The following is a 25,379-nucleotide window of genomic DNA, read 5'->3' on the forward strand; positions in this document are numbered from 1 at the left end:
GAATCAATCATCTATCAGGCTGAATGAGTCTTCAGATGACTGAGGAGTCAATTTTGGATCCACAAGCTTTTCTGCAGTGGAGACAATGTTGGATGGGGAAATGCAATTCACAGCCCAGGGCTGGCTTCCTTTTCTTTCCTCTGCTGCCACCAGTCGAGTCACTGAGTCTTGAAGTGGCTTGAGCCTTGAGGGATCAGGATGTGCCATGTTGTGCAGAATGGTTAGCAGTTTTCTCTCCTAATCAGTGGTATTAATGTCTCTTCTTTAGGGTGATCTTGAGCACATCCCTATAGCTATTCTTTCGGTTTCCCATTAAGCATTGGCATGATGAAGAACCAGACGAGAGATGAACAACCTTTGTTTTTCAGACAGTGAGTTGTGATTTGGAATGTGCTGTCTGAAAAGGTAGGAGCAGATTCAGTAACTTTCAAACAGCGAGATAGAAACATACTTGAAAAGGAAAAACATGTGTGGCTGTAGGGAAAGGACAGGAGTGATAGAAATTTCCAGTCTTTCAAAGAACTGAACAAGTGCAGTGGATAAATGGTCTCTTGCCATGCTGTAGGACACTATAAGACAATTCTGAATGAAAATTAACCAAACCATCCTTCAACAGCTAAAAGCTTTGTTTTCCCAAAGGTTTGCACCTCCCAGAAAGCTTGTTGCCTTTGTCACCTTCAGTTCCTGTATTCACACTCATCACCTGGCACATGTTTGGTCTTCTTCAGTCCTGGTTGGGCCTTAGAGTTTGCAAAGTGCGACAATCAATGAGCTTCCATTTTTGGACCTGGTGCATAAAGACGGATCTTCTCATTCCAAAATCAAGAAATGAAGTTGAGTTACACACACTCCTGACCACATTTGTTTCCTCAATTATTTTGGTCAGATAGCCTTAAGCACTTAGCATCCCTGCCGGATGACTACCTTTCTGTCCCCCATTATTCACTGCCTGGCAAACACTGGTCATCAAGATGACCCATCCAAGCCCTGTGAGCATTTCTTTCCCACCATACATCCTAGCAGCGAGTCTGAGTCACATTACTTCTGATCCAAATATCCATCCCTCAACCAACATCTCCTCACAATCTGATTGCTGCTTGTGGGGTCCTACTCTGCAGAAACAAGCTGCAGCACCTTCAACAAGGCAACACCCAATGAAGTGTCAGTTAAAAAACAGTTTGGGACACCATGAGATGGTGAAAGTCACTAGATAGAGAAATATTTTCTTTTCTCCTCTATCTTTGAATTCCGTAGAGGCCAATTAGCCCATCAAGTGTGCACCAACCCTCAAAGAGCAACACTTTCAGAACACCCCCACCCCATCCCTGCATTTACCACACCCAACCCACCTAGCCTGCGCATCTCCAAATTATGGGAGGAAATTACAGCACCCAGTGGAAACCCACACAGACACAGCATGATCATGCAAAGTCCACACAGACAGTCATCCAAGGCTGAAATTGAACCTAGGTCCCTGGCACTGTCAGGCAGCAGTGCTAACCACTGTCTCCCCTTGCCACCTGACTTGTGGTACGGGTTTTAGATCTGGTGCATTTGGAGCTAATGCAATGTCTGCTACAATAATTATCACCTCTAAACACTGCAGCCAAACTATCTGACCGACCAGAGTCAATGATTCTACCTTGAGAAAAAAAAGGATGATTTCTCTCACATGCACACATATATAACTGATCATCTATTAAAACATTCTTACAGATGTATGCTGCAAAGAGTAGTAAACCAACTTGCATGTGTAACAGCTCTCTTCTGGTAACATAACCTTCAGCAATTATGTGTGTCTCTTTCATTTTCAGTGAATCCTTTCACAACCCACTTACTGCATCAACATTATGATAATTAAAATAGGGCGCTCAAGGAAGATAACAGTGAAAGCCAAACAACCTGTAATAGAAACTCCCCTCTCAGACATTCGTGCACTAAGATTGAAGGGAAAAACTAAATATAACATATAATCTGTGTTTGTCTTTTTTCACAGCAGAAGAGATGCAGTGGCATTATCTAAATGGAATATAGATCAGTGACAGGTGATTTATTCAAAGCAGCCCATTTGAATAGTGACTGACATATGTCGCTATGCTGGAACTGGTTTATACAGCTAGATGAGAACAACTCACTGATTTAGTTCGCACAAACCACCCGTGTCTGACGTGTCCACTATTGCAATCTGTATATTCTGGCAGAGGTTTTACATTTGCTGCCTTTATAGCTAATACAACTGCCGCCACAATAACTAGCACGTTGAAACATTGCAGCCATATTATCTGCCTGGCCAGAGTTGGTGATTCTACCTTTAGAAAGAGAATGATTTCTCACACACACACATATGTATATTTAACTGGTCATCAATTTAAACATTCTCACATATACTTGCTGCAAATAGAACTAAGCCTACTGAAGACTAAGCTACTAAGAAAAAAAAAACTTGTATACCTAATAGCTCTCTTGAATTATGAAGAGAGACTCGGAAGCCTTTTCTGATGAAGGGTCTAGGCCCGAAACGTCAGCCTCTCTGCTCCTATGATGCTGCTTGGCCTGCTGTGTTCATCCAGCCCTGCACCTTGTTGTCTCGGATTCTCCAGCATCTGCAGTTCCTACTATCCTTGGTAAGCTGAAGTTGTTTTCCTTGGAGCAGAGAAGGCTGAGGGGAGATCTGATTGAGGTATACAAAGTTCTGAGGTGTATAGACAGGGTAAATAGTGAAAACATTTTTCCCTTTGTACAGGTTTGAATAATCTGGGGGCACAATTTTAAAATAAGGAACAAATGGTTTAGAGGGGACTTTAGGATTTTTTTTTCACTTAGAGGGTTGTGGGTATCTGGAATGCATGGCCTAAAAGAGTATTAGCCGTGGGATTTCTCGACACATTTAAGAACTGTTTGGATGAGCACTTGAAACTCCATTGCATACAAGGCTATGGGCAAGGTCTGTTAGTTGGTGGTAGTGCTCCGAGCTCTGGGCCAGAAGATCCAAGTTCAAGGTTCACCTGCCCCAAACACTTGTCAAAGCACTTCTGAAGAGTTTGATTAAAATAAGTAGCTACAAGGCTTTGGGTCATACGTTCGAAACTGGGATTTGAGTAGATAAAGTTTTAGATTAGAGTAGTTAATTCCTTTTCTAGATGTGATGTCATTAAAATTGTTGTTAAATAGTGAGGAGGAAAGCTTTAGATTAGAGGACCACGTTAGACGTGCTGAACGGTGGCATATGGAATTTAATCTTGGAAAGTGTGAGGTGATGCATTTTAGGAAGACTCACAAGATAAGGGAGTACACATCACAAGTACACAAGACTAAGAATCAAGTGCTGGAAAAAGATGAGAACTGACGGATGTTTGACAACCACTGCGGGCACGATGGGCCGAAGAGCCTCTTTCCATTCCGACTCGATAATGTTTCCTGGCAATTGTCAGATTTAAATGAATAAACTCTTCGCTCGCAGTTTGTCACTATAAATATGCACACGTCAGTCAAGAGCTTATTTTTCATAAACCATCACTCAAACACCGCGCATACTTTCAACCTGCCACTCACACGCTTTGGAAGACATCGAGCTCACCAGTGGCTCTGCAAGAGGGGGTGGATCATCACCAGGCGACCGCCAATCCCGGCGGCTCACAGAGGCTCGCGCCGCCCGTCTCCTAGCAGCGGGGCCGCTGTCAATCAGTGCGATGCGCCGACAATGTGCGTGCTTGAGGGCGGGCTGGGGAAGAGAGGGGCGTGGGAAGTGAGGGGCGGGGGCAAGAGTGAAGGAGGCGGGCAAACTCAGCCTTCCCCTCCTCTGCCCTCCCCTCCCCCAAAATCCACTCCTCCCCGCAAACAATCCAACGGGGCCAGAGCCTGTGGAGAAAGCTGTCCATCAAAGCCGAGCCCGGCGGAACCGTCCAATGGGAGGGGAAAGGGGGCGGGATAGTACTCCAGCCGTCACTCGTAGCAACGGACCGGCCAATGGGGTGAGAGGATGTGAGGGGTGGCAGAGACGGGGAGGTGCTGGAGCGCATCTCCCTCTCTCTTTCACCCTCTTCCCCATCTGCGGCTCGAGCGCCGTCAAAACAGTCGCGAGCGAGCAGGAAGGAGGGGGGGGGGGCGGGCGAGCGGTGGCGGCGACGGTTAAAATTCAAATCGCTGCAACGTTCGGCTTGGTGTTGGGTGAGCCAACCCCCGGAGGACGTCCGATTTATTATTATTGAGAAAGAAAGAGGGGGAGAAAAAAATTGATCTTTGACAGGATTTAAAACAAGAAGATCAGTGACATTTCCAGACGGGAGAGTATTTTTCTAATTTTTTTTTCAATTATTTATTCCCTTTCCCCTCTCTCCCTCTTCACACCCTCTGGACTCTCTGTCAGGGTCTTTTGTGTGTGTGTGTGTGTGTGTGTGAGAGAGATTTTTTTTTCATTTTGTGGCCGGGGTGTGATGGAGGACCAGTCCCGGCTGCTGCAGCCTCACCCCGGGGTGGCTCTGGCGGTACACTCGCTCCCTCCTCACTCCCAGGCGGACGGAGGCGACCCCGAGGGACGGAAACAGGACATCGGAGACATCCTGCAGCAGATCATGACCATCACTGACCAGAGCCTGGACGAGGCTCAGGCCAGGTCAGTACACGCTCCTTTCACACCGTTTCCCCTCCCCTCCCACAGCCTTGATCTCCCACCAACCCCCACCACCCCCGCCTTTCCAACTTTAGGAGTCAGTTTAAACAGGCACACATCACACAAATAAATCCACATTCCTTTATTTTTTCTCTCCACGCCCACTCCGCCAAGCCACCCAAAATCGAAAAGCATCCTCACAGAAGCAAAAGAAGAAAGTTTGCCTTCCCAATCCTTTAAGTCGTGTTCAACTTTACCCATTCTACTTTATTCAAAGAATGATACCCTCCCTATTTGTATGTGTGTGCGCTGGTCAAACCTGCATTTTATGCAGAAATCTGTGTTTTTCCGTTAATTCCACGATCACTTCATCTTCTGAAGGGGGAATGAAGCAGATCATCACCCACCTAAACCCCAATATAAAGGACCTTGCAGCCTGACTGTCACACAATGATTTAAACTTAGATGGTTGCAGTTATGCTTTGTACAAAAATGCCTACAAATAATATTGCCTGTCCCCTCAATCACCAATGTCCAAAAGCTTGTGAATGAAATGCCCCTTCAATTTGTGTATTTATCACTGGGCACTCATTTTTGGCTCATGCAACATCAAAATCAGTTTCTAAATAATAACCAAAAATAAATCCCAGTCATCTTAAGCAACACAGGAGTGTGATTTTAGATCCACTTTCACTGAGAGAGGGGCACTAAAACGTTCACATCGCTTGGAGGGGGTGGTTACTGGGTCCAGTTGCATCCATAACTAAAATGTTTAGCCAAATGCTAATTAAATTTCTGTTTGACTAATGTGCCTTTTGACCTTTTAATCAAATTGTCTAATGGGTTTGTGAGAAGGAGGATAGCAGCAGGCAAGCAGCATCTTCAGCAATTAGCAGTGTTTTGTGATATAAAAATTGTTTGGAGCCGCAAGTAAATGGACTGTCGGACGAAATGTAGTTTGTACAGAGTTCCCAAGGGATTGAAAGAAAGCATATAGAACCAGAGTAAAAAGTTTCTTAAGACATACTCTTGGCAACTGTAATTTGTTTGCAGTTTGAAAAAAGCTGAATAAGTTGCTTATTGCAGTGAGCTGGTTATTTTGGTTAAATTGGAAAGTTTTGTGGTGAACAATGAATTTAGCTCCATGAGAATTTTACAAGAAATGTAAAATTGAGTGCTCTCAAAAGTGAAAATCCTTTTTGGTGCACTCTACAGCTTGAAATGAAACAACCATTTATTTTTCTGATTATTGCAAACAGCTAATGATAATCTATACTTTAAAAAATCATCTTATGTTTGAATTATTTTTCATTTATAGTTGTTATTTTTCCACAAGAGAAACAGTGAGTTACATCTTTACTTTTGATGATGCCATTTCATTCTGAGCATTTTGCTGAATGTTTTGTAGAACTATTGTCAATATGAAATAAATTTGGACCATCTGACTAAAATCGCTCAGCGAATGTATACATTAAACATAAGTTTGCTGGTGCATATTTCCCCCCATTTTCTGTTTCACTCATTGCATTTCATTCCAATTATGAGCAGCAGGAAACAAAGGAATTGTGAAGAATTAAGCAGTTACGATCTTTCCAGGTTTTAGCTAAACTGTGGATTTGTGCATCAAAATTGCAGGATGCCTGAAATGCCAAACTTGGTGCTGTCACTACCAGTCATTTCAAATTGACTTAAATAGATTTTAAGTGGTGGTTCAGTTAACTTGAGGTGAGAGAAACAAAGTTGCCAGTGAGCTCTTTGATATCGTTCAGTAGTGCTAGGTGATTTTATTAATAAAGGACTATTTATGTCTGTGTTTATATTGGAGTATACTATTTCATACTAATTGCACAATGATTTAAATGAGCACAAAGGTACCAAACGAATTCATAAATTCTTTTTGCACTTTAATCCCTTTGGTTATATACTTTAAAGACTAATTAATTGATCACAAATGTTAATCAACATACAGTATAATTAATCTATTCATTAACTTCTCATAGAGCCAGTCAGTGTTGGCATTGTGATTGGATGGGTTGTGAGATTAGAGGAAAGGAAGTGAAATGGAGCTATGATCAAAGTGAAATGAATGAAGCTTTGACATAGACCCACTGTTCTGATTCTATTCCATAAAAAATTGAGAAAGTTGTATTACCACACTATAAGTATACAATGTCATTTATTAAAAGCTAATTAGTTTGTTGAGCTGTAAACATGTTGTGAAAGACATTGAGCTCAGGCTTAACCCGGCATTCATATTGCAATATTTACAAATATCTGGTTAATTTTTAAAGTAAGTTTTATGACAGTAAATTGTGAGCTATGGCATTGTGGATTATTTAAATTTAAATAAAATCAAGCTGTAAAATATAGGATTTTAGGTTTTGAAAAGTTGTTTTTAACAAATGTTGGTAAACATTGTAAGCCACTGTATTTTTTACATTTGCTTTAGGAAGGCACAAACTGAATTTATCTTGATCCCTAATGTAGTGTCCTGTTAGATTGTTTATAGTTTACCTTTAAATTGGTTTAAATGTCAACATTGTATGTCATGTTTTCTATTACCTTCTTTGAATGACCTGCTTTATTTCAGATACTTAAGCAATAAAATATCGGTTCTTTAAAAAAACGAATTATTTAAATCTTTCAGTTGGACTGTATTAACATTAATTTAAATGTAATATTTCTCTGGATTTGTCTACGTGATTGGTTATGTTTGAATAGGGTATTTAATTTCTTGCCATAAGTTGTTAGATGTGCTATCTTCATTGGTTAAACAAAATATATACGTGACTTGATTTAAGATTACCTGTTTTATCTTGTTTTTGTATATGTGTGAAAAACATGTTTTTGTGTCATGATCTGATTACATTGTATTGAAAATGATTTTGAATTCTGCATGTTGAGATCATGAAAAGATCCTAAAAGATTTGGCATAAGCCTCTTCTGTTTAGGCAGATAGTGTCTTCTGATAATTTTTATCCCTTCCATGGTAGCAATGAATTTTTTTTTGCTTAGAGATTTTACCACATTGTAGTTAAATATTTATAACCCAGGATTACCAAATACACATTATTTAAAGAATTTTGGCTGAAGTACTTAACTGAAATGTATTGAAGAAAATGTCAGTATTCGTAGTAGTGTACTAGGAATTCAGTATTTCTAATTAATTTAATAAATAGGAAGGCTGGTTTTGATGTGTGCTTTTACTTGAGCATTATAATTTTACCATGCTTCTGCCTAGTCCCCTGTTTCAAACTGAATTCACCTTGAAATTTAATATGAACCAGTCTATTTCTATATAATAATTACCAGCAGCTAGTCTGTTATTTGTTGTCAGTATCTTCACTTTGATATTGCTTAACGTTATAAAGTGGAGATTGAACCAGTTACGGAAAGCAACACTAATGAGTAAATACTAGGCTTTGCAACGGGCGGTTTCAGTGGCTGACAACTGTTTTCCTTCAATCACACTGAGCGGAACACTTGTGTGTGATATCCAGCTAGCTTTCTTGGTCACCGTCTTGGAGCTGGGTTTGTTTATTTGTTAATTAATGTTTATTTATTTATCTGTGTATCTATCGTATTTATTTACACTGGCATTCTTTTGTACTGTTGAATTCTTTCGTTGTCTGAGACTGTCTGTATATCCTCAAAATTTACGTGCGACACACAACTGACCTGAGGTGATTGGTCTTACAAAATGATAATCTATTGCAAGCACACTTAGTTGCAAAATTTGAGAAGTTGCAGTGGAAGACTTTTTTTCGGTACTTTGCAATTGGAAATTCCAGATTTACAACCTGGCCGATTTAAAGCTTATTATAGTTTACAGCTGCAGTGTAATTTTTGCGCTTGACTGACGAAATATGGATGTTAGGTTGTTGTTTAGCTTCTAATTTACTTCAGGTTTTTATCTTTGCTTCTGTAAAGAATTTTCACCAAACAGCATGTTTAGTGCCCTTTGTCTGACCTCTTTCGCATTCAAGCTACAGTATTTCAAAACTGTAAAATACAATTAGAAACATTGAAATTATTATTGACATCTTTTCAAACTCTCCAGTAACTGTTATTCTTTAGATGGTAAATGTCGTTATGTTTTTGCATTTGCTTTGGCTAAAATAATGGTATTCCTCATTTAATTCTTTTATCTGTGGTTCTGGAAGTAGACTGCCTTTAGTGTAGAACAATTGCCTCCTAATGAATGGCACTTTGACCATTTAATTAAACTTAATTGACAATAATGGTTTCGAAATAATTTTACTTTTATGAAATTTTAATGTCCCGATAGTATAGACTGCTTGCTTCTCTAGTTAGTTATCTAACATTTCCAGTTAAAGTTTCAGTGAACTGTTTTAAAATAAGCGTGTCGGAATATGCCCGCGTTGCATGCGTTCTGAAACGCGACTACAAGCGATTGGTATACTCAACGAGGATAAGACTAACTGATGTGATCTATTGTAACATAGACACTGCAGTGGTATGAAAGGGTGTTTGAGTCTTGGAATTTTACATTATTACCCGCACTCTAAAAGAAAAATGTTCATTCAAAATTTGATAAATAAAAGACAGGGTGAATGATTCTAATTGAAAGATGTCGGGTCATGGGTTTGGGTATGTAGTCAAAAATAGGCTTTTTGCTTCAATAAATATTGTGCATATTGATGTTAAGATGTTTCATTAATTGTGATTATCCCAATTGTTTAAGAATACCTTTGCACTTCAAGGGCTTTAAACCCAGTACTCAAGGTGTCAACGGTACACAGTTAGGACAAATCGCACCAAATGGAATACTTAGCTTTAAAAGATATATGGCGAATTAAGAAGTTGGATTACAGGATATTAAACTTTCAAACCCCCATCTAAGATTTATTTTTAGTAGAAAGTTTTAATCTATCGCCTTTCATTTAGCATAAAATAACTAAATCGCTGTAACGATCTTCAGCCCGAACGTTACCTACACGTACACATATACCTTAATGTATAAAAATAGATTTAAGCAATGGATTAGTTTAGCTGCCGCTTCATTATTGAATGCACTTGCAACTCTGTAACTGACGGGATGAAAATGTTTGAAAATAACAAGCTTGCGGTTTAGAGGCGGTAAATGAGGTCCACATCCTTGGAAATGTAAGATAATAAGAAACGCTGATAAAGAATAAAGTATTAATATTTTAGAGTAGAACAACTCCATGCCAATACAGTGTTTTAGCGTCTCTAAGAGGTTGTTAAAACACTTTTCATTATGCGCTCGCTACAGCTTTTGTTGAAATTTATGGAGTTTTGTAGTCCTGACTGCCTACAGTGTATAGAGATTTAAAGATTTAGGATCTGTTTTCACCGAGAGTCTAAGATGTTTTAATGTCTTTGGATATGTGAAATTTGGGAGCCATTTCCTGTCGTTGCTGAATATTTTCAGATCCAGTCGCTGTCAGTTGCACAGTCTGGGAAAGCTTGCTTGTTGTTTTGGGTTTAAATGCTTTACATTGTTGATTTTCCTAGTGTTGTGGATTCTGATTGTGTTTTGCCTGAGGGGAACTCGGCGTTTGCTATTCTCACTCTTTGTAGAAGGAGATCCTAACGTGTTTTTAATTACTTTTGCAGAAAACACGCGTTAAACTGTCACAGGATGAAACCGGCTCTCTTCAGTGTTTTGTGCGAAATCAAAGAAAAGACAGGTACCGTCTAAGCAAATCCGCTCAAAGTCATTTCTCAACGCGCGAGTCAGAGACAGAACCTCCCTAACTCGCCATGTTAATACGATCAGAACCTGGGAGTCCGGGGCGGGCAGGCGCCAGCTATATGTCAGCCCGGCTGGGGCGGACCCACCACTTACGGCCCCTTTAGCATATATCTGGCGTTTTTCGCTGTTTAGCTTGTTTTGTCTTCCTTGCCTTTAGTTTATGTTTTTTCTAAACGACGTGATTTTGACGAAATCGGGGGAAGTAATGTTTTGAGCAAAAGTGCCACTGCGACTTTCAGTTTGTTGCCTTCTGAATTTAATTATGTTGAAATGAGTCACACGTACTTTGTGATTTATATAAAAACGAGAATGGTGTAAATAAAATTGTGTAAATCTTTCATATGTAGGCAATAGCAAAATTTCAACAAAACCATAACGTGTGAAAGTGGAACCCAGAAAAGCATCGGTAGACTGAAAATGGCAGAGCTAGGAAGCTTTGTATAAGCACAATAGCAGCAGAAATGTCAAGACAAAAGCATCCCCGTTTCCTTTTTTATTGTCTGACGATTAGGAATCACTTCACAAAGTTTGGGCCTTTTATCTGTTCTAAAGATTGTTAATGAGCCTTTGGAGAAGTCTTTTTTATTAGTTTGGGGAAGGAGCCAAAATAAAGGCGATTGAATTGCTATTCTCAGGCATTGTTTAAAGAGTTTAAAAGACCACGGTTTTTCAAAAAAATGATAAAAAGAGAATAACTGCTATTCTCTATGGAGAAAAATATTTACCTGTCTTACTAAATGTGATCTTTAAGACAGTATTTGTGAGATTAACATAGGTCAACTGTGCTGCTAAGATAAATAATATTTATAAGAATCAATCATTTGTTTATACAGTTGAAAATATCTGAAGATGTGGTCACAGTTCTTGAGCTCATTTGAATTTTTTGCAGGAGAGTTTCAGCTGATCTAATTTCAACCTAAATGCATACAACCTAAGGCCTATTTTGAGAAGAATGTCAACATTGCAAAATGTCGGATAAATGTAGCCGAGATCTGCATGTCATAGGCTCAGAAAATTAATTTATGTTGTATTTGATATGAGTTGTATGTGGAGATTTGTAAGGAATACTGCAGAATTGACCTTTAAAAGTTTGTAATTTCTAGTTTTTTTTCACAAGAGTCTATTTGGTTACTGTATTGGACTGGAATTCTTTTGTTTTCAAAACACATGGATGTGCCTTTATTCAATCAATATCTAGCTTTTTGTATTTTTGCTGTGTTGTATTAGTATTATATTGTAACTGCTCATTGTTTCATTTCATTTTTTTCAAGTGGCTGATTTTAGACATTATCAGTCATCATTTACAGTATGGAATAGACTTGTACACTGTGAAATACTTCCGGATGTCTTGAAGCAAAAGCAATAAAACATTAAAATAAGTTAATTTTCTGCTGCAGAAATTACACATCCTAAACCAAACTGGCTGCTGCTGTTTTAGTTTTCCAAACCTTCATCAGTAAGCTGAAAAGGTGGAACATTTGCTGAAATGTTGCATCACCTTCATCTGTGGCACCTAGAGTTGTCAGCCTGCAGGAAATTTGGTTCTGGGCTTGCTGCATGTCTGACAATTTCACCAATACATTCTAAATTTTTGCAGAATTCCGGTGGAAGAAATGAAATTTTAGCTGAGAGTTTTACCATAGTCTTTCAGTTCTAGTGTCATATGGTATCTTTCCTGGTCATATATACAAAACCAACCTTCCAAAGAATGGAATAGATATTCACCAGCAATATGATGTGATACATGTCTTTATTATTCAGCCTAACTGGCTCATTTGAAAATGGGTAGTGGTCAGCCTGAGTGAAGTCATCCCACTGCTGGCCATGACAAAACAAAGCTCATTAGTTTTTTATTTAATGTGGGACGAAATATGTTAATAGTTGGTGCCTTCACTAAACTAAAATAATTTCTCTATCCATTACAATGCTTTTCTGCTGATTTCAACTGATTCTCTACCTGTAAAGAAAATGAAGTTTCATGCAGTGGAAGGACTTTAGTCCCTTACACCTTTTGTGACCTGGGTTCAACTCTTACAGATTGCTGCAGGAATGTGATGTGAAATGGGTTTTTGACAGTTTTGAATCAAGTTCCCAATGAAGCTGAATCAACAATAAACAGCAACCGTTACTCGGCACTAATTGGTAATTTTGCTCAAGGCTGGTATGAGAAGTGGAAAAAACATTGTGGTGCAGAAGGGCATGTATGTTTGAGTTTGAATCGAAGTCACACTAGTCAAACTAATTTCACTTTTACTGTAGAGAGATCAAGGATGCTTGATGCTGGAAACTGATGGTGAAAAGGTGTTCCATTTTCTGGCATTGATATCCACCATCTTGGTGAGCACAGAATTCACATACAATTTTAAAAATAGTCTTACAGTAAGTTGCACTGTACTTGTGGGTTAAGCAGTACTATCAATTGTAAGAGATTCTAGTAATCTAAAAGGGAAATCAAAAACGTTAGAGCTATGCAGAAGGTTTATCAGAATGTGTGATGGATGATATCTGTTCGAAATGGCACCCTTATTTTTATTTTCCTGAATGCTGACAAATCTACACTATTCCAACAATGCTGTGGTATTGAGTCAGGAAAGCCAGAAAATCCCAGATTTTGTCACTGAGTGACACAGTTTTAGATAAACCTGTACGACCATAAAAGGTAGGAGCCGAAGTAGGCCACTCAGCCCACCAAATCTGCTCTGCCATTCGAGAACATGGCTGTTCAAATAATTGTCATTATCCTGCCTTATCCCCATAACCATTATTTCCTTCACTGTTTAAAAATCAATGTATCTCAATCTTGAAAATACTTAAAAACCAAACCTTGGCAGCCTTTTGTGGTAAAGAATTCTACAGATTTACAATTCTCTGGGAGAAGAAATTTCTCCTCATCTCTGTGTAAAATGGGCAATGCCTTATTCAGAAATTTTGCCTTCTCGTCTTAGACTGTCCCATAAGAAGAAACAATTTTTCTGCAACTACCCTGTCAAGTCCCCTAAGGATCATGTGTGTTTCAATAAAGTTGCCTCTCATTTTTCTAAACTCCAATGAATACAGGCTTACCTACTCAATCTTTTCTCATAAGACAGTCTCTTCTCATCCCCAGAATCAACTTGGTGAACATCCTCTGAACTGCCTCCGATGCCAGTATGTCTTTCTTTTTCGTTTTCTAATTTGTTGGATGTGGGTGTCCCTGGCTGGCCAGCATTTATTGCCCATACCTAGTTGCCCCTGAGAAGATGCTGGTAAGCTGCCTTCTTCAACCGCTGCAGTCCATGTGCTGTGGGTTGACCCCATGCCATTGGTGAGGGAATTCCAGGATTTTGATGTAGCGACAGAGAAGGAATTGTGATATATTTCCAAGTCAGGTTGGTGACTGGCTTGGAACAGAACTTGAAGGTGGTGCTGTTCCCATATATCTGCTGCCTTTGTCCTTCTGGATGGAATTGGTCGTGGGCTTGGAACGTGTTGTCTGTTGATCTTTGGTGAATTCCTGCAGTGCATCTTGTAGATAGTACACACTGTTGCTACTGAGCTTCGGTGGTGGAGGGAATGAATACTTGTGGATGTAGTGCCAATCAAGCGGGCTGCTTTGTCCTGGATGATGTCAAGCTTCTTGAGCTGTGTTGGAGCTGCACTCATCCAGGCAAGTGGGGAGGTAAGTTACTCTCTGCCGTATTCCTAGCCTCTAACCTGCTGTTGTAGCCACTGTTTATGTGGTGAGTCCAGTTGAGTTTCTGGTCAGTGATAACACCCCAGAATGTTGATAGTGGGGGATTGGTAACACCATTGAATGTCACGGGGTGGTGGTTAGATAGTCTCCTATTCGTGATGGTCATGGCCAGGCATTTGTGTGGTGCGAATGTTACTTGCCACTTGTCAGCCCAATCCTGGCTATTGTCAGGATCTTGTTGCATTTGAACATGGACAGCTTCAGTATCTGAGGAGTCACGAATGGTGCTGAACATTGTGCAATCATCAATGAACATCCCCGCATCTGACCTTATAATGGAGGGCAGATCATTGGTGAAACACCTGAAGATGGTTGGGCCTTGGACACTACTCTGAGGAACATCTGCATAGATATCTGGAGTTGAGATAATTGACCTCCAGCAATCACGATCGTCTTACTATGTGTTAGCTATGACTTCAACCACTAGAGAGTTTGTCCCCTAATACCCATTGATTCCAGTTTTGCTAGGGCTCCTTGATGCCATGTTCAGTTGAATGCACCCTTGATGTCAAGGGCTGTCACTGTCACATCACCTTAGGAATTCAGCTCTGTTGTCTATGTTTGAACCAAGGCTGTAATGAGGTCAAGACCTGAGTGGCCCTGGCGGAACCCAAACTGGGCATCACTGAGCAGGTTATTTCTGATGGTTTATCCTGATTGTTAATTTTCAAAATTCCAGGCGCAAAACGTAGTGCTCAAGATTAGAGTGCTGCTTGATAGCACTGTTGATGACGCCTTCTATCACTTTATTGATGATTGAGAGTAGTCTGATTGGATGGTAATTGGCTGGTTTGGATTTATCCTGCCTTTTATGTACAGGGCATACCTGGGCAATTTGGGTAAGAGGACCAAAATGGTTCACAATATTCCAGCTATGCTTTGACTAGTGTCTTGTATAGCAAACCCTCCCTATTTTTGTACTGAATTGCCTTTGAAATAAAAATAAACATTTCATTTGACACTATAGGTGAAAGGACTTCTTCTACATTCTATGATTGCCTTCATTATACCCGCTGACCATATGTGCTAGCTTCTTGTAATTTAAGCACAAGAACTCCCAAACCCCTCTGTTCTGTAAGTATCTGCACTTTTTCTCCATATAAATGATATTCAGTTTGTCTGTTCTTCCTGCCAAACTGCATAACTTCATATTTCCCACATTATATTCCATCTACCAAGTGTTTACCCACTCGCTTAACTGTTTTATATCCCTATCCATAATCATTTTGTCATCCTCACCATTTGCCTTCCCACCTATTTTTGTGTCATATGCAAACTTGTCTATAGTATGTTTACTTTCCTCTTGCAAGTCATAGATTTCTTGAGTTGGTTTAGTGTTCAACCATACAATTAAAGGCAAAGGGGCTGAATTTGTTGTAAAAGTTCTCAAATGTTCCATTTTCCTCCACTTCATTCTAGGTAAACTTTAGAAACTTTTTTAAAAAATTGTTTAAAGTTTACTGGATTTTTTTTAGGTGATGAACTATAATCAGTAGGTCATTCTTAGGCAAAGGTTTTAAATTTGAATAAGGGAAATTATGAGGCGTGAGGTACAAATTGGCTGAGGTGGATAGGGAATATACATTAAAAGGCATGACAGTACATAGGCAATGGATAATCTTTAAAATAACTATATTATTCCTTCCAGGTGCAAAAATTCAAAAGGTCAGTCAACTGTAGCTGACAAAGGAAGGTCTGAGTTGTATAAGATTAAAGGCCTATTAAGTTGCCAGATAAAGCGGTCATTTTGAGGATTGGGAGATTTTTAAAATAGGCCAAAGGAGGACTGATTAAAAAAGGGAGAGTGGAATATGAATATCATCAAGTGAAAAACATAACAGACTGTAAAAGCTTTTATAGAGATGTAAAAGGGAAATGTTTGGCTAAAATTAATGTGAGTCCATTACAAATAGAGTCAGGAGAATTTCATAATGGTGAATAGAGAAATGACAGAGAAGCTAAACTATTACTTTGTTTCTGTTTTCACTGAGGAAGATACAATAAATCTCCTGGAACTAGAGATCCAAATGAGCAGTTGAAGGAAATTAGCATTAGAGTGTTGTAGTACGTAGCTATTGTAGATATAGTAGATGCATTAGTGATTATCTTCCAAAATTCTATAGATTCTGGAATGATTTCTATGGATTACAAGTTAGCAAATGGCACCCTACTGTTAAGAAAGGAGAGAGAAAACATGGAACTGCAGACCTTTTAGCCTCATGTCAGTAGTGGGGAAAATGATAGAATCTGTTACAAAGATGGAACAAATAGATGCTTGGAGGATAATAATTAAGCATAGTCAGCTTGGATTTGCAAAAAGGAAATGATGTTTGTCGAACTTGGAGTTTTTTTTGAAAATGTCACTAACAAATTTGATTAAAGGCGGGTTGATGAGTGTAGTATACTTGGATTTTCAGAAAGTTTTCGATAAAGTCCTTCATAGAATGCTATTATTAAAATTAAAGCACAGGTATTCGGAGGTAAATTGCCAGTATTGATTAATGATTGACTAAAAAAAACTGAAAACAGTTCAACAATAAATGGATCATTTTCACTTTGACAGGCTTTGAGTAGGTGAATACTACTGCAAGTCACAGTACTCCAGTCCCAACTATTCGCAATATATAGCAATGATTTGGGGGCGGAGACCAAATATAACATTTCCAAATTTGTAGATGGTACAAAGCTAAATGGGAAAACATGTTGTGAAGAAGATGTGAAGTGGCTTCAAAAGGATTTGAACAGGCCTGGTAGATGGGCAAAAGCGTGGCAGCTGGAATATAAAGTGGAAAAATTTGAGGTTATCCACTTTGGCAGGAAAAACAGATGCATAGAGCATTTCTTAAATGTAAAAGGCTTTAAAGTATGTATGTCCTAAAGGACCTGAGTGTCCTTTTCAGTAAGTCCCTGATGGCCTAACATGCAGGTGCAGCAAGCTATTAGCAAGGCTAATGGAATACTAGCCTTTATTAAAAGAGGATTTCAATACAGGAGTAATGAAGTCTTGCTGAATTGTATAGGAGCTTGGTTAGTCTGCAGCTGCAGTTCTCTGCAGAATCTTATCTCAGGAAAGATATTATTGCCATAGAAGGGAGTGCAACGAAGATTCACCAGACTAGTTTGGCAGGACTGACCTATGAAGGGAAATTGAACAAACTGGCTTGGTGTTCTCCACAGTTTCACTAAAACTTAGAAATTACTTAAGGGATGGACAGGGTATATGCAGATATCTCCCCTGGTTGGGGAGTCTAGAACCAGGGGCACAATTTAGAACCGAGATGAGGAGAAATGTTTTTACTCCATCAATTGTTAACCTTTGGAATTCCTGACTGCAGAGGGCTATGGAAGCCCATTCTTTGTGTCTGCTTAAGGTAGAGGTTGATATATTTCTGATTATGAATGGCATACAGAGGTCTGTGGATGTGGTTGTAAAAGGTATTGAAGTGCTTGATCATCCGTGATTGTATTGAATGGTGGGGCAGGCTTTATGGGTTGAATGGTCTATTCCTGTTCCCATGTTCCTTTTAGGTCACCTGCATGGGGAACCTCTGCTGGACATGTGAAACAGTGGATCTTCCCTCTTACCTGTTTGAAATTTAGAATGTAAAATTCTAATGATCCAATTTATTTCAAATGTAACTGCCTTGGTGACTTCAGTTATTGTTCAAGTATCCACTTGTGGAAGGCATTATGTGTTGTGTGGATTTTTAGAGAGCGCATAACAATTAAATCCACATTCTCATTAATTTTCATACATTTCAGATTACTGAGAATAGATCTTGGATCCTGGTATTCTGATTTAGGATTTCTCAATGTATATAACTCTAATCTTGAGCACTACTTTTTGCGCCTGGAATTTTGAAAATTAACAATCAGGATAAACCATCAAGTATGAAATGCAAATAGGACTGAGTAGAATGGATTTTAAGGGCTATTTGTTGTTTATAGCTGAAAACAACTCACTAGAATGTGACTTTGTGACAAAGTATATTGAATGTTGTGACCCAATATAGTGTATTTCTGTGAAGACCAGGACGTTTCTAAAAATCCTACTGAGCAGGATTTCAAATTAATTTTGCTTTCTTGCTGAACCTCAGCGGTACATTGTAGTGAGTATTTTCTTACGTGGCATTTATGCTGTTTAGTTTTTAAGCGCACTTTAATATATGGCATTACATTTGTTCCAAATAAGCCAACTCAAGTTGATTAGTAAAAGCACAGTGTGGAGCTGGAGGAACACAGCAGGTCAGGCAGCATCAGAGGAGCAGGAAAGCTGACATTTCGGGTTGGAACCCTTCTTCAGAAATGGGAGAGGGGAAGGGGGCTCTGGAATAAATAGAGGGGGGGACAGTGATAGGTAGATAATGGAGCGGATAGGATGGGAGAGAAGACGGACAGGTCAAGGAGGCGGGATGAAGCTAGTAAAGGTGACTGTAGGTATGTAGGGGTGGGGATTGGTCAGTGAGGTGGGAGGAGCGGATAGGTGGGCAGGTCACTGAGGCGGGGATGAAGCTAGTAAAGGTAAGTGTAGGTAGGTAGTGGTGGGGATTGGCCAGTGAGGTGGGAGGGAGGAGGTCTTGGGATGAGTTCGGGGGTGGGGTGATTTTGAAGCTAGTAAAGTCCACATTGAGAGCATTAGGTTTAGGCTTCTAAGGCGGAATATGAGGTGCTGCTCCTCCAGTTTCCGGGTGGCATCATTGTGACATTAGAGAAGGCCCAGGATGGACATGTTGTCCAGGAAGTGGGAGGGGGAGTTGAAGTGGTTCGCAACTGGGCAGTGTTGTCGTTTGTCGCGAACCAAGTGTAGGTGCTCTACAAAGCGGTCTCCGAGCCGCCGCTTGGTCTCACCGATGTAGAGGAGGCCATATCGGGAACAGTGGATACAATAGACCACGTTACCGGATGTGCAGGTGAACATCTGTTTGATGTGGAAGGTTTTCTTGGGGCCTGGGATGGAGGTGAGGGGGGAGGTGTAGGGGCAGGTGTAGCACCTCCTGCGGTTGCAGGGAAGGGTGCCAGGGGTGGTGGGCTAGTGGGGAGTGTGGAGCGGACGAGGGAGTTGCGGAGAGAGCGGTCCCTCCGGAAGGCAGATAAGGGTGGGGAGGGAAATATATCCTTTGTAGTGGGGTCAGATTGCAGGTGGTGGAAGTGGCGGAGAATGATGCGTTGAATCCGGAGGTTAGTGGGGTGATACGTGAGGATTCGGGGCCTGGGAAGCTCAGAGACCACTTTGTAGAGCATCTACGCTCGGTTCACGACAAACAACAACACCTCCCAGTCGTGAACCACTTCAACTCCCCCTCCCACTCCCTGGATGACGTGCCCATCGCGACAACGATGCCACCCGAAAACTGGAGGAGCAGCACCTCATACTCCGCCTGGGAAGCCTACAACCCAATGGTCTCAATGTGGACTTTACTAGCTTCAAAATCCCCCCACCCCTGACCTCATCCCAAGACCAGCCCCCCTCTCATCCCCGCCTCCTTGACCTGCCCGTCTTCTCTCCCACCTATCGGCTCCTCCCACCTCACTGACCAATCCCCACCACTACCTACGTACACTCACCTTTACTCGCTTCATCCCCGCCACCTTGACCTGTCCGTCTTCTCTCCCACCCTATCCGCTCCACTATCTACCTGCTATCACCGCCCCACCCCTCTGTATTTATTCCAGAGCCCCCTTCCCCTCCCCCTTTTCTGAAGAAGGGTCCCGACCCGAAACGTCAGCTTTCCTGCTCCTCTGATGCTGTCTGACTTGCTGTGTTCCTCCATCTCCACACTGTGTTATCTCAGACTCCAGCATTGGCAATTTTTACTATCTTCAAGTTGGTTAGTACTTATGTTTTGACTTAATTAAAATTTGCTGCATTGCTGTAGTGGATTTTAGCTTGTCAGAATGTGAGCTGCCTTTTGTGGAACAGGAGTCAGTAGCTGTCTTCAGTATGGCGAAGAGAGGCCATGGGTTTTGGAGTGAGTTGTGATCTGCTGGGCCAATTGACACTATTATGTAATTGTTAAAAGGTTAGGGATGGTATGGTTAAGGCTTTTCTATGATATTTACATACATTACTGTGTATGCTTTCATTTTGGAAGTTGGCTGATGGCCTACTTTGCTTGTATAGCCAAGTTTTTTCATTTAGGATACCTTAATTTGAAAATTAAATTGAGTGACAAATAGAGGTTGTAGGAACTTTAATGACACTTCTAAATTGTGTGCTTTGCAAAGTAACATGCAACTTGTGGAGTAACTGTGGTACATTGAGGTGTTGTGTGTGGATGCAATAATATAACTTATGTTTGATAATTTTCATCGATGTTTATCTCTTAAACACACACAATTAACCTTTATGATTAAATCTACTTTCTAAGGGATTGGGATAGTTGTGACCAAACTGTCTACCATGTCCTGAGACTTTGAAATTGAACCTTTGAAGCTGACCTTGGAGGGGCTGTTACCTCATTGGTTGATCAATTGTAATTTGGAGCTCAAAAATCTGTTGGTGTGAGCAACTTGAAATGCATGCACATTAGTGAAAATTCAGATTTAAACTTGACATGTAGTGCAGTTATAGCATCTGATGTGGTCTATAATGTTTGGACACCTTGGAGTAGAGATACTTTATGGAAAAAAGTGTTTGCTTTATATTTAACATTCCAGTTTATATTTATATTTATATTTAACAGCTTTGCTGTTTCATAAATTTGAAATTTGATGATGTTACCCAGCAGGATAAAGAAACATCTGCGAATGAGCAAACCAGCTCGGCGAGCGAACCAATGACAGCATTTGACATTTGACCTTGATGTTGATATTTCTGTGAGCTGACCAGCAGAGGAAGGATCCAGAGTTGCTGTGGCAACATATGGATTTAAATGCACGTTGTATCCAGGAGTTATGGATAGTGATGATAAAAGCTTCAGTTTTTTTCCTATTACATGGCTGACCAAGAATTTCTTCTGCTTTTACTGCCTGCCTTTGATATATTCTCGAAGGAGTTAAAAGATGATACTCCACGTATTTGGCCACACAATGAACACATCATCACATCCTTGAGTGGGACTTGAATTCTGATCTTCTAGCTTCGATGCAGGGAATATCTCTCACCACCCCCACCCGGTGCCACAACGATCACTCCCATTGTTGAAATAGGGTTCATATATTTGTAGAAAACAATAAGTGTAGTAATATAGATCCAATTAGTAGACTTCATCTGTAAATGTATCTTAGAATTTGTTTTCATGGGAAAGAGAATTTTGAGAAGAATGTTGGTCAAATACTAATAATTTCCATGAAATGGCAATTGGTTACTAAAATTACTAGGAGCTGTTGAAGTTAGAATCTCTCAAAGTCTCTGCATTTGGTTGATTTTTTTTCTCCTTTTCAATGCCCCACCTTGCATCGAACTGCTCACATTTCTCTACTCTGTGGTTGTTTTGTAATTTTTTCATTACATTTTATAAGTATGTTACATATACAGATTCAATACATTTGGTGTTCAATGGAGTTACCTAGTTCAAAAATAAAACTGCCCAGTGTATTATTGTATATTGTTCAGCCGTGATCCTGTTGAATGAGGGAGCAGGCTTGTGGGGCACAATGACCTACTCCTGTTCCTAATTCTTATGGTCTATGGTTTAAGGCTTGTACTCAAAAGATGCAGTCTTCTTTCAGATTGAGTTCTGTGCATAAGACTAATTTTACCCACTTTCAACAAATGTAGCTGACTGAAAAATAAAACTAATCACTGGTATTGAATGGCACTTTATTGTTTTCATTAAATTTAAAATTTAAAGTGTTTGGATTTGTACCAGCTTACATCTAAGAACACTGTAAATTTGATGGACAGTTTTCGTAAACAATCTATGGTTGTCAGTGAAAAGCTTAAAACTGTTCAGAAACATTATTAAACAGACATAAAGTTTGTGATGTTTAAGTGCAGATTCCTCCAGACTGCCCTTATTTATTAAATAATTTGAGCTTTACTGTCTGTAGGTGTTTTGTGTCAATAAAATGTTAAGCCATAATTAATGAATTCTGCAATAGTTCCAGCTACAGATTTAACTGGAGAGCTACTTTAGCTTTTAAGAGTAGTTGAAAAATAGCAATAAAACATTAATACAAAAAAAACTGCTGGTGGTTGAAATCTGAAAGGAAAACTGAAATTCTGCAAATATTCAGCAGACCTGACAGCAACTTTGGAGAGAAAAAATAGTCAACATTTTCAGGTCATAGTCATACAGCATGGAAACAAGACACTTTGGTCCAACTAGTCCATGCCTACCATGTTCCTAAACTAAGCTAGTCCCACTGCCTGCATTTGGCCCATATCTCTCCAAACCTTTCCTATTCTAATACTTAGAGAGAATATTCCTCGGATTACATTCAATGAAGTTATTTGCGTCGAACTAAGAAATAAGAAAGGGATGATCACCTTATTGGGATTGTACTAAAGGCCCCCAGTATTCAGCAGGAAATTGGGAAGCAAATTTGTAAGGTGATCTCAGATATTTGTAAGATGATCTCAGATATTTGTAAGAATGACAGGGTTGTAATGGTAAGAGATTTTAACTTTCCAAGCATAGACTGGGACTGTCATTATGTTAACACTTGGAAAGGAATTTTTAAAGTGTGTGCAGTAAAATTTTCCGACTCAGTGTGTGGATGAACCTACTAGAGAAGGAGCAATGCAGATAAGATGGTGGCAGAGTAAGGCGCTCCTGCCGGAACTTTTCTGCCCCGCCCGTTCTTTTTCTTTCTTTTTCCTTTTTCTTTTTTTCTTTTTCTCTGCCCTTATCCCCAGAGGCAGATCCTGGAGCAGTAGCAGGCACAGGCTGCAAGTCCCAGAGCAGCACATGAGGAAGCAGCCCTAGAGCAGCGCAGGCAGAGACTGGCACGGGGGAGGTAGCCCTGGAACTTAACTTGGAGCAGCTGAGTACCAGTACAGAGTATACTGGAGGCTTGGAGCAGAGCGGAGACGACTGTTGGACTGGGGTCTGGCGTGGGCAGTCAGACCACATGCGAAGGCCCTGCGCTGAGCTACTACAATGTAATGTTTATTTGAAATTTTTTTACCTGGCTGTTAAGTCAATCCTTTAATGATGTCTTATTTCTAACTTACTTTTTAAACTCCATAAAGTAATGCAAGTACTTTTTATTCCTCTTTTGTATCCAAACTTTGCACCTAGGTAGTTTTACCTAAGATGGCGCCATAAGAGGCAGGCATTGTAAAAGTTTTTCACTATACTCCTACAATGGAGTATGCATGACATTAAAGGATATTCTATTCTATAAAAACTTGACCTTCTCTTGAGAAATAAGGCAGAGCAAGTGAATAAAGTGTTAGTCAGGGAGCACTTTGGAGCCAGTGTTCATAATTCTATTAGTTTTAAAATAGTTCTGGAAAAGGATAGACCTGGTCTAAAAGTTAAAATTTGGAATTGGAGTTAGGCCAAATTTGATGTTATTAGGCAAAAACTGATTGGAAGAGGCTATTCACAGATAACGGGGTGGTTGGAAAGTTGTTGGGGGGGCGGCTTCAAAAATGAGATGAGAGTGGAGAGGCAGTATGTTCCTATTGGTATGAAGGGCAAGACTGGTAGGTAGGGAATGCTGGATGACTAGAGAAATTGAGGCTCTGGTTAAGGAAAAAAAGAGGCATGTGGCAATTATGGACAGCTGAGATCTAGTATAAGTCAACAAGAGTATATTCAAGGGTAATCGGGAGAGCAAAAAGGGGACATGAGATAGCTTTGGCAAATAAGATTAAAGAGATTCCGAAGATATTCCACAAATACATTAAGGGTAAAAGAGTAACTGGGGAGCGAATAGAGCTGTTAAAAATAAACAAGGCTGTCTATGTGTGGAACGGCAGGAGATGGGTGAGATACTAAACGACTATTTCATGTCAATATTTACTGTGGAGAAGGATATGGAAGCTAGAGAGTTTGGAAAAATAAATAATGATATCTTGAAAAGTGCCCATATTACAGAGGATGAGGTGCTGGATGTCTTAAAACGCACAAAGGTGGAAAAGTTCCTGGGATCTGATCAAGTGTATCCCAGAATGTTGTGGGAAGCTAGGGAAGTGATTGCTGAGCCCCTTGCAGAGATATTTATATCATCGATAGCCATGGAAGGATGGTTGATGTTCCATTATTTAAGAAAGGTGATAAAGAAAAGCAGGGATCTATAGACCTGTGAGCCTAATGTCAATGATTGGGTCAGTTGTTGGAGGGGATTCTGAGGGACAAGAATTACATGTATTTGGAAAGACAAGGACTGATTTGGCTTAGTGTGTGAGAAATAGTGCTTCACTAAATTGATTGAGTTCTTTGTGGAAGTGACAAAGAAGATTGATGAAGGCAGAGCAGTTCGTGTTGTCTATATTGACTTCAGCAAGGTGTTCATAAGGTTCCGCATGATAGACTGGTTAGCAAGGCTAGATCACATGGAATCTGGAAAGAGCTAGCTGTTTGGATACAAAATAGGCTTGTAGGTAGGATACAGAGGGTGGTGGTGGAGGGTTGTTTATTGGACTGAACGCCTGTGACCAGCAGTGTGGCACAAGGAACGGTGCTGGGTCCACTGCTTTTTGTCATTATATAAAATGATTTGGATGTGAGTGTAGGAGGAATGGTTAGTAAGTTTGCAGGTGACATCAAAATTGATGGTGTAATGAACAGTGAAAAGTACAGCGGGTTCTTGGTTTGATGGGCTGAGGAGTGGCAGGTGGAGTTTAATTTAGCTAAATATGAGATGTTGCATTTTGGTAAGACAAACCAAGGCAGGACTTATACAGTCTCAGCACATTTTATCCTCTTGTACTCACCTCTGCCTCTTACATGTTGGTGATAACACATTGTGGAGCTGGATGATCTCAGCAGGCCAGGTAACATCAGAGGAGTAGGAAAGTTGATGTTTCGGGTCGGGACCCTTCTTCAGCATTGGCAGTTCTTACTATCTCTTTTAAATGTCAGTGACCTTTCTTCAGAAAATGTTTTTTATTTTTGGATAGTTGCATTTATTTAAAAGAAATGGATTCTCCTGCTCAGATGAGTAATAACAATAAAGGTTAGATTTTTTTTGTAAGGTTCAAGAATTAAATGCTAGTACAAATGCAGATATAATCAATTTTATAACTTATACAAAGCTACAGCAAGTATTGATGCATTTGAAAACAGTCATGGGACTGTAGGACCAATACTGATGTAGGTCAGAGATAGTAGGAACTGCAGATGCTGGCGAATCCGAGACAACAAGGTGCAGGGCTGGATGAACACAGCAGGCCAAGCAGCATC

General features: G+C 40.1%; 1 protein-coding gene across 5 annotated transcripts in view; it reads left to right on the forward strand.

The window, feature by feature from the left end:
• Nucleotides 1-4,058: 4,058 nt before the first annotated feature.
• The window catches only part of pbx4 (pre-B-cell leukemia transcription factor 4), a 343,177-nt gene continuing 321,856 nt past the window's right edge, over nt 4,059-25,379 (forward strand). For 3 of the 5 annotated variants that reach the window (XM_048618018.1, XM_048618015.1, XM_048618016.1), the window contains exons 1-2: nt 4,059-4,612; nt 10,211-10,284. In XM_048618018.1, the coding sequence (XP_048473975.1) occupies nt 4,434-4,612; nt 10,211-10,284 (253 nt within the window). In that variant the 5' untranslated portion in view covers nt 4,059-4,433. Of the gene's footprint in view, nt 4,613-10,210; nt 10,285-11,238; nt 11,730-20,810; nt 21,798-25,379 lie in introns of those variants that run through there. The other 2 variants (XM_048618020.1, XM_048618017.1) reach the window with 2 other exon arrangements.

The sequence above is a fragment of the Rhincodon typus genome, chromosome 38 (assembly GCF_021869965.1).
Source record: "Rhincodon typus isolate 14 chromosome 38, sRhiTyp1.1, whole genome shotgun sequence".
Taxonomy (NCBI): domain Eukaryota; kingdom Metazoa; phylum Chordata; class Chondrichthyes; order Orectolobiformes; family Rhincodontidae; genus Rhincodon; species Rhincodon typus.